Genomic DNA, 10825 nt, shown 5'->3' on the forward strand with positions numbered 1-10825 from the left:
TTATAGTACACGAATGGACGGATTATGAATGCATGGGCCCCTGGACCTGGACATGTCAAATTCATCGTTGATCACAGTCACATTAAACTAGCAACATTCTAACACTCTGTCATATGTCTGAGAAAAGTACAAAGGTATGGCATCCTTTCCCTACGAACCCTCCTCGCTGGCTGCATTGTCTGTAGTGATGCCCGTGGCGCACATGCACATTTTCTAACACAGCGCAGGTACACTCAATGAAAGCAACAGCAAATTACTAAAATACACCTCTTTCAACCACAAATAAGAGATACATAACAGCGACTTCATGAAGAGGCTCTGGCTTAGGGGCCCCCTGAGCTCATGGGCCATTAGGGCCGTTCAGTAATCCATCGCTTTTCTTAATCTTCTGATAAACATTTTCATAACAACTTTATGAATACTGTCAGCCAGATGTTAGAACCACACTTCATGAAGAAAGTACACATTGTGCAGACAGCTCCTTGAAATTGCGCTCTTGAATGCCTGGCCTAGGCTGGTTCCCCCCTGAAAATCCACTTGACAAAGCACCAATCCCCTGTGCTGTTTCCCCGGTTACTTTGAACTCTGCATTCATTGGGGCATAAAACTGGTTTAGAGTGTTCCACTGACTGCACTCCTGCCAATCAATCCTAACAAAAGTTCGACCAAAGTCCTAAATGGTTGTCTCCAGACATTTTGTGCACAGCAATGTTTATGACTAGCTCCACAAGAATAGCCCATGACAGCTGACACCTAAATCAAGTAATTAACTAAACATGTGAAATGATCTGCCAATTGTGTAGGACAAATACATTTTACATGTAGGAATAGAGTGTGTGTGTGTGTGTGTGTGTGTGAGTGTGTGTGTGTGTGTGTGAGTGTGTGTGTGTGTGTGTGTGTGTGTGTGTGTGTGTGTGTGTGTGTGTGTGTGTGTGTGTGTGTGTGTGTGTGTGTGTGTGTGTGTGTGTGAGTACGTCAGATTCCACAGGTAATTCACAAACAGACTGGCACCGTATGTTTATACCTGTCTATATCAGTGCCTTGGTGCACCTTAGGAGTCAGGGGATGCAGTCTCAGACTCCTAACACTGAATGCTCCGTCCTCATTAATGATATTTCAGGAACGTTTCAACACAGAGATGGAAATTATTTAGCATGCTTACCCAGCCAGAATATATCTAATAAGATTTCAAATGAACTTATTTTCTCATTGTATGTACTCATTGTATACGTATGCTGGTGGTACAATTTTTACATTTGACATTCCATCACTCGCCAATACCACACTGGACACATCATAATCTAGAGATATTTTATTTCCAATACCACACTAGACACATCATAATCTAAGTGATATTTTTATTTTATATTAACTCTGTGGTGGCCAGAAGATGACAATGCACATAAATATTATAATTTGGCATCTGAGCTTTTGTCTTTTTGTCTGTATTCTCACTGGTTGTAGGCTTATTAAAATTCATAAGAAAATAGAAGAAGAATAAGGAAATAGTGAGTGAAGACATTACTGGTCAAAATGACAACACAGCCACGCCTGAAGACCTATTGTGTTAATCCTGCAGCATTAAGGAAATGCGATGCACATCTTCCTATTAATCATCTCTCTTTGGGAATAACAGCCAGCTAGCCTTTGGATGACTTTCCTCTCTGTCTCCTAATGTGCTTGTAAGCAAGGCCGTTTGACTGCCAAAGAGTGCATACAGCTATCCCTTGAGTGTCCTTTTTGGACACATTTGAAAGCAGAGGAAGGTGACGAAGAACAAGAACAGCCAAAACATTAATATAAAATCATCTACAGCCATAACAACCAGAAACAGAAGAAGACACAAGAAGCACAAAAAGAAGAAATGCAAAGACCCCTCTGCTCAAAGCAGATAGACTTACGTCATTGTACTTAAATATATGCTCATGCCCACCATAATAATATTCACTGGATTGGGCTTTAACCATTGCAGGAAACACATGAGGTATATTTTTTTCCTTCTTGACGTTTGGTATCTGAATAGCAGTCAAGTCTCCGGGTTTGTGATAAGGGGATTTCCGCATTACACACCTCAGCAGGGCAGATTGGATTAGTACATTTGTAGGTATCTCTGGGGCCACTGTGATTTACTCCTAGGGTTGTTTGAGATGGCACTCGTGGGTTTATCTCCTGTGGGTATCACATTTTATCAATGCTTTATTATTGGAATCAATGCCAAGCTCACCCAGTGTTGCAAGCGGAGGGAGACATAATGTCCCTATAAGTTAATCACAAAAAATCAATCCCTGGCCTTTCTTGAAGATTTAGCCCTTAAAAAAGGATCTCATCTGGAAAGCATGCCGTTGCCAAATAAGCACTTACTGCGAGTACAAGTGATAAGTGATGTACCCCACACTAAAATCCAGAGCCAGTATTTTTAAAAGAATCTGATTCAATACACAACATAAATCAACAGACGGTTTATTTGCTGCCATTGCCTCTTTGGGTTCTATAGGCTTTGTTTATGACTGTCCAGAATGAAATACAAGTGCTGAGCTATGGTGGTGTCTTGAGTGCTCAGTCTGGTCCTGATTGCAGGTGTCTGCAGTAGTCAAACATCCTGAAATCATATGTAAAAGTTGAAATGCATTTGTTTTGGTAAGGTATTTTATATCAGTGTATGTGTATAGTGCTATCGTATATCTTGAATTTCCAATGCTCACTTGAGGTGATGCCACATCTTGGGCCCTATCTTGCACCCAGCGCAATTGACATTGTCACCGACGCATGTATCATTCCTATCTTGCACTCGGCGCACAGCGCAATTTTCCCTCCAGAGGCGCGCTTCGAAATGAACTTGCGTCGACATGGGCGGGGGCGGAACAGAGAAGGCGTTTCTCTGGCGCAAGTGGTATTTTGCAGTTTCAAAACAACGCTGTGCGCCGTGCGCCATTGACCACAAAAAAGCTGGTCTAATGTCAGAGGCGCAATGTCTAAAGTCTGTAACGCGTATTCAGAACGCTATTTTAAGGGCGCATGTGCTTGCCCGCACAGTATAGGACCTATAGGCTACACTTTACTTCTGTCGTCTTCACGAGATTTACACCAATTTTTTGGCAAGCCATATATAATTACAAGGAAAATAAAATATTTACCACATGAGGAAATCATTGTGATATCCGTATCCAAGACATTTTAAAACTAGGCATACATCTAGCGTACACATTGACCCAAATGATTCAGGTTAATTGAAGCTGCGTGACATTTGATTTATTGTATTGTGTTTATTTATTTATTTTTATTTAATTTGATTTGGGGAGTACTTTTGATGGATTGATGACTTGCATGGGTCTCTTCAGGTCATCCAGACTATCAGTGCGGTGGACAAGGACGAGCCACCCAGTGGCCACAGGTTCTACTTCTCCTTTGCTATCCCTGCCACCAGCAATCTGAACTTCACCCTTCGGGACAACAAAGGTGAGTCCACTGACATTTAAACTTTTCATATCTCAACAGCCACAGCTGTCATCCCAGACCAGGAATTCTTGTGCAGCAGGAAATAGGCCACATCTGAAAGATACCAAGGCATTTTATTGAATTTTTAATAAATATATTTCTATGTATGTCCAGCTCAGTCTGTGCTGGGTTAAAGGGGACATTATACGTCCGGGAGAAGGATATCATTCTCAGAAGATGAATAGAGAATAGAAGCATGGGACGGATGCAGTTAAATGTGTATATGTTTGTTTCACCTCTGAATAGCATTTATGGATTAAAATGCCCTTGAATGCTAATTGATGGTTTAGGAATGGAGAGCCACAAAAAGATCTGATCGTGTAAATATAATGGCTCAATTTGAAAGTATAATTTAATCTGTAAGCGTTTCATCTCCATTTGCACATAAAAGTATTTCTCTCTCACCCATGTTTTCCGGTAGGAACAAGCCTGTTATATCTTACCTAAATGTTATGCTTTGTTTAGACCTTTTTGTAATGCTGAACCATGACAGCGGATTTCAAAAGGAACATGAACCGGAATAATGTTGGCTAAATTTAGAATGATGTTGAATGCATGACAAAGTCTATCAGAGTTCCAGCCATTTCTCTTTGTTTTACCATTCAGTCATCCATTCATCCATTCACCCATTCATCCATTCATCCATTCATGCATTCATGCATTCATGCATGCATGCATTCATCCATTCATACATTCATCCATTCATCCATTCATCCATGCATTCATCCATCCATCCATGCCTGGTTTGATATAGCATCAGTGTCCTTGAAGCTAAGCCCAAAATGTGTTGTGTTCTAGACAACACGGCATCAGTGCTCACCAAGCGTGGGTATTTTCGCCGTCGGGAGCAGTCTCTGTACCGCCTTCCGGTTCTGATTGTGGACAGCGGCACGCCAGCCCTGAGCAGCACCAACATGCTCCTGGTGCAGGTGTGTGAATGCGGTGCCGACGGCGTGGCCCAGGCCTGTGGGGCGGTGGCCTACTCCCTACCAGCCGGACTCAGCACTGGAGCTCTGATGGCCATCTTGGGCTGCATTCTCACTTTACTAGGTAAGAGAATGGCCGTGGATCAGGCACTTCAAACAGACTCACTTTACTAGGTAAGAGAATGGCCGTGGATCAGGCACTTCAAACAGACTCACTTTACTAGGTAAGAGAATGGCCGTGGATCAGGCACTTTAAACAGACTCACTTTACTAGGTAAGAGAATGGTTGTGGATCAGACACCTCCAACAGACTCACTTTACTAGGTAAGAGAATGGCCGTGGATCAGGCACTTTGAACAGACTCACTTTACTAGGTAAGAGAATGGATGTGGATCAGACACTTCAAACAGACTCACTTTACTAGGTAAGAGAATGGTTGTGGATCAGACACCTCCAACAGACTTATACAACTGTTCCTAAGAAGTCTACCAAGGTCATCGGTTTGATTTCCAGCAGCACACACTCACTGTATAACACTGTATGACAAGACTTTACCTCCAAAGTTATAATATACTGGTTTAATAGAGAAAAGAATATGTTGATATATATTTTGGTATATAGATTTCATTTTCTATAGTGATGAATGGGTAATCCCTTGCCAAGGAAAAGCTTTTAAAAAGGTTACATTAACTCCACCTAGCTCACCTCTTAATACATCTTAGCCTTGGAGATTGAATATATTCATTGATGTGTAATTGTGCTTGTGATTCAGGCAACTGCAAGGTAAAATGACTTAATGCTCTCGAGCTTAATGCTCTTGATAAATAATAATTTAATAAAATAGTAATTTAGTGTCTATCATGCTCGTGATGAATACAACTCAAATAAGCCATCTTAAAGAGGGCAGCATAAGAAATGATCTTATATTTTTGCTCAAAGCGCAATCTCCTTATTGTGAGAGATTTGTGCTCTAAATTAAACGCAGAGAAAGAAATTTGAAGAGGAACTACAGAACCACAAAAAGCAACTTGGCTCTAGCTCTGCATTTGTTACATCATTTTAATGACATTTGATAGGGTGAACTTTAAATACGTATGTTGTCCTGTAGCATTGTAGAGCCTAGTTAATGAGATATTTCTCCATTTTTAAACCCCTCAAGGCAATGAGGAGTACTTGGCTGAAAATATTTCCCTGTGTCTTTCTCATCAATTTATTTTTGTAACCCTTTTTGTCTCTATCTGTTGGTTTAATTTTGCTTTGTCATCTTTTTGATCTCCTAATTTGTATATGTCCCTTCCTCTTCCCAGTGTCTCTTATCCAGCGTTCCTATTTGCCCTGCCCCCCCGCCCCCCCCTCCCATTCCCCCTGGTTCCCAGCCCCGCCTTGTGTTCTTACACCATCCTGCACATATCCCCACGTTCTCTCCTCCCTCTGTCTCTGTCTGTGTTGCCCACTCACCCAGGCCTTGCATAACTTTCTCACTCGCAGGCCTGTTTTTATCTGGAAGTTGCAATGTTTTGGCAGCTGGTGTGCGATTGAACAGTTTCAGCTGACAGGAGAAATGGATGATGAGTGGTGCTTAGGTGCACCCTCACAGGTCCTCTGCACAAGTGGTGGGAATAACGATGTCACAGTTGTCTGCAGGATAGAAGCATGATGGAGGCACAGGCGTTGTTTACGCTTGGTATTAAAAACAAACATCTGCATTAAAGCTGGATACCATCAGATCCTCAAACTTTAGTTGCCTGGCATTAAAAAGTTAATTTCTCTTTTTTAAAGTCGTGTGTTACCAGACTTTGATCTCAGGCCGCTGTTGCGGTCCCTGTTTGTGCAGAGCCTTAAAGTAGAATAGTGGTCAAACTTTAGTTTGGATGGGTACCCCAATAAACAAAGATGATGTGATACGTGCCAGCTGATCAGAAATTCGTTTTTTAGAGCCCCTAATGTAACAACATTTTGTAGTCTAACAATTAATAGTCTTTACACCTGAACAAACTCAAATCTGAGATCACTTCCACGGGGAAGAAAGCGAACATATAGCCCATACAGTAGATGTGCAACGTTGTTGCATTTCTCAGCTCAGTTCATTCAAAGTGTGCATAAAAGAAGGGAAAGGGAGGTGAGAACATGCTCTCCATGCCTCATTGATTACACTTGATGGTTCACTTACAGAATGCAGTTCCATGATCATGCTGAATTGATCTTTCTGGTCGTTATTTGCATCTATTGTCCCTTAGAGAGCTGTTTCCTGAAAGGAGATTATTTGTTCAAAGTCTAGTCCTTCAAAGGATTGATAAAGAGTGTCATTATATCTGTTTCTGTAGTCATGACAGATTTGTTATAGTCAATTTATGAGCACAAAAATTGCTGATAGGATTTCAGCTACTCAGAGCCTCTGCGCTGATTAAATGATTTCCCAGTAATTGCAAGGGAATGTTTTTGTTGGCATCACTTTCTCTTGCCAATCATCACTTGCTCTGAATTTGATCTTTCAGATCTTCCAACAAAACGTAGAATTGAAGTCCTTTATCTTCCAATGTATCAAGTAATTTTGAAAAACTTTAATGCTTTTTTTAATGCTCATTTATGATGTTTCTAAAACTAAAGCATCACATAGTCCTCACGGGTTTTCTCAAAATCTGCAAAAATAAGGTGTGAGCGACACACCGCCAGTAGAAAACATAGGCAACCATTTTTTTTCTGTAACTAACTGATGTCTTGTCTTGTAAAAAAGAAGATGTTGCAACCAATATGCTAAAGTAGAAAAAAGAATACATCATGTTCAGGGCATCGTGGGGCTGGTATCCATAATTACAGACCACACTTTACTCCGCAGTTTCTTATGAAACTTACAGCTCAAGTACCTAAAACACCAGATTTATACTATGCAACAGTTTGTGGCTAGCAAATAATCAATGTATTTACTTAAGTTAACTTGATTGGTAAAGCTGAATATGGTTAGCTTCTACACACCTTGTGAAATTGGTGATGCATTAGCTGAGTGACTTGCTTTGTAGTCTGTTATTTTTTGATGTGAGCAGAAGGATAACAAAATACATACTTCAGCTTGATTTGCCTCCATCGGTTAGGGGCCTTTGGCTTAGATGGAAAATACACAAAAAAAAAAAGAGCCAAGCTATGGTGGGGTAGTTCACACATGTACGCTTGAGCGCCACTTTAACAGGTGAACTTAGCTGCTGGGTGCATTGTAAACATTGAAGGAGAGGAGTTGGCATCCATCCATCAACAATTGACATTAGAGTTCCAAATGGCAAAGCCTCCACCCCCACCCCAGCTATTCTCCTAGCCCATTATGAGGTGCGAAGCGGCTTTCGCCTCCACTTCCCCGGTCTCCTCCTCAAGCGGCACGGGAGCCAGACGCTAGTGAGGAAAGAAATATTGAACCTGTGGAGCGATATTTTACTGGATGCTGAGCGACGTTGATGGATGGCGGATCATTAGACGTTTGCCAGTTTGCCTGGGTGCGAATAGTTATTTTCAGCCCTAATAGATGAGAAAGGTCTCTGGGTTGGAGGGGTATAGAAGGATGGTACTGTCAAAAAAGCACTCAGAATCCCTTTTCTGATAAAGAGGCACATGTTCTGTGTAATAGAAAGATATGTTCTATCTGTAATTATGTAATTAATGGATAAAGGAACAAAGTACCGTATAACGCAAGCGAATGATTCTCTGGCCATCTTTACCTTTGGAAAAACCGAAACAATTCGTTTGCATTGCCATCCTGATTTTAACAAATCTGAAATTTGTATTGGATTGGTTCTGCAATTTTCCTGTGCATAAATGCTGTAAATTACTTACTGTAACTAACTGTCATTTCATTGACGACTTGATATTTAAAAAAAGAATTAGACATAATTTGAAGTGTGTGTCATGTGTGTGTGTGTGTGTGTGTGTGTATGTACCAGGGGCGGAGTGGGACACAAAAATCCACCGGGACAATTCTGACTGCACCGGCCCACCACCGGACCATAACCTGCCCACAACGTGCCCACAACTGGCCCAACCCGCATCCCCTCCACCTCCCATATATCAACTACAGAAACAAACGGGCGGCTTTTGATCATTATTGTTAGATTTATAGTTGATGTGTGGGTGACAGACATGACAGTGACAGTGTATTTGTATATACTTATGGAAATACGGAACAAATCGCGTCCCGTATTGGCTCAAATGTTATGCTAATTCGCAACAATGTGTCATGTCAACTCACTCGCACCTAGTTGACGGCTGGTTGAATAAATCCGTAATTCTTGTACATTTTGATGCACTTTCCTCCAGCATCCGCCTCTTTTTCAGTCTGGCCTTTTTGCCCCCTCCTTTATCCTTTCTCTTATGTCCCTCCATCAGGCCCGCTTCACCTGCTATCTCTCCCTGATAGCCGCTAATTTATCTCCCTAGGTTCACTTGATAAAGGCAGAACGATACGCATTTCCCATGATGCTTTGCACCGACTATTCTACATTCAACAAAAAAAAAACGAATTAAATCGCTGGCCAATTTATATTTGTGGTCATGAAAGTAATGGAGCGTCTGAATAAAAAGAATTACATCAATATATGAGGCTAAACAAAAATCAGAAGGTTGGATTGATGGGAGTGAGTTTGACACACACCATAGGTGTGATGTACAGAGACAAATAGTGCTATAAATAGTGGTTGGACTGCTTAACCTTTTAACTCTCGGAGAATTTAGAGATTTTCCCGGGACCAGGATTTCACGTATATTCAAATGGGCCGCTCATGAATTTGATGCGACGGCTGCGAAGGCCGGCCTGCAGGCTGGTTCTCGAGAGATTATTGGCCTACCGGCCGACCGGGAAAAATCCCGGTGCTCCCGATGGCCACTCCGCCCCTGGTATGTACTGTTTGTGTGTGTGTACATAAAAGCCTCTGAGCTTTTGGGTTTGTGAAGACAGTAAATAATCTCCCTGTCAAATGTTTCAATGTAACATGAATATTGCCGGGATAACTTGACACTCTGAGCAATATATCTCTGTCATTGATCCAGTGTTGTGTTTTATGGCCTGTGGGCCAAATGCATGAAACCTAATTATATCAAATAAAACCCAATAGTGATTCCTTATGAAAGCACATCTTGTTCATTTTTATTATTTGCATTTTGTTAGTAATTGAGCTCAAACTTTGTTTATCGTACACTTACTGTACACTGTAATTCACAATTTAATTAAAAAAATAAGGATAGCAGCATCTTCGTTTAACCATTAGTAAACTTGAAGATAATCCATATTTTTTTCGTATTTCCTCCCTGTAGTACTGGTCCTGTTAATTGTGACAATGAGGAGGAGGAGGAAGGAACCACTAATTCTTGAGGACGAGAGGGACATAAGGGAGAACATCGTCCGATATGATGATGAGGGTGGAGGGGAGGAGGACACAGAGGCCTTCGATATGGTCGCCCTACGAAACCTTAACATCATTCGAGACCACAAGACGCGACGTGATGTGACCCCTGAGACGCCCACTTTCTTCCATTACCCGCCCCCTTCCTCAGGCCCCCGGCCCACCTACAAGACCCTGCCAGATAACTTGCTTTTCCGCGAGTTCATCTGGGACCGGCTGAGGGAGGCCGATGTTGACCCTGCGGCACCTCCGTATGACTCTCTGCAGACGTATGCGTTTGAGGGCAGTGGCTCTGTGGCCGATTCGCTCAGCTCACTTGAGTCACTGAGCTCAGACTCTGAACAGAACTATGACTACCTCAGCAGCTGGGGACCACGCTTCAAGAAGCTAGCAGATCTATATGGCAACATCGAGGCCAACGGTTTCTTCTCATAACCTCACGCTTCACACGCTTGCTTGTTGTTGATTATCAGGGTTTTTGGTAAACCCTGCTTTTGCTGAAAAAGACAATGATCATGTATTGCTTGGTTAATGAAAAGCAGTGATCTGTAAAACATGCAGATATGGATTGTGTCTGTCAGTGAGGTGTAAGACTGTTCTATCATCAAAGTGATATGTTTGTTTACCTCCATTTTTGGGAGTTTCCAAACAGAACAATTTCTGGTGGCATTTACGCAGGAACTTCGAATAAGATGTGTGTACAAAGGAAACCTTTGAGGAAACTGCAACTGCACATTTGACTTTGGGCTTGTGGCCAGCATTTGAACTTGCCTTTGTGGAGCAGTCTGGATGTACTACTGCATCATTGCTTCTCTCTTAGTGTCACTCGGGCATAAGTCTGCCATTTTTACATTGACGCTTTCCTCCTTTTGCATTTGTTGCTCTCAAAAACAAAAACACTTTTCCTGCCCTAAGTGCTCTGTCCACATTGGTCAATATAGAGGTTGCTTAGAGCAATTTCTTAAGAGTGTTGGTGTACAGTTTTGTTTCATCAGTCTTTTAAGGAAATTGTAACATATTTGA

The 10825-nt window shown here is 41.7% G+C and overlaps 1 protein-coding gene across 1 annotated transcript in view; it reads left to right on the forward strand.

The window, feature by feature from the left end:
• Positions 1 to 10367, forward strand: part of LOC308377967 (cadherin-7-like) — a 92975-nt gene extending 82608 nt beyond the window's left edge. Inside the window, exons 9-11 of the mRNA XM_080854754.1 lie at positions 3339 to 3456; positions 4294 to 4545; positions 9714 to 10367. Of these exons, the coding sequence (XP_080710880.1) occupies positions 3339 to 3456; positions 4294 to 4545; positions 9714 to 10237 (894 nt within the window). The 3' untranslated portion in view covers positions 10238 to 10367. The remainder of the gene's footprint in view (positions 1 to 3338; positions 3457 to 4293; positions 4546 to 9713) is intronic.
• Positions 10368 to 10825: the final 458 nt, after the last annotated feature.

The sequence above is a fragment of the Sprattus sprattus genome (assembly GCF_963457725.1).
Source record: "Sprattus sprattus genome assembly, chromosome: 17".
NCBI lineage: Eukaryota > Metazoa > Chordata > Actinopteri > Clupeiformes > Clupeidae > Sprattus > Sprattus sprattus.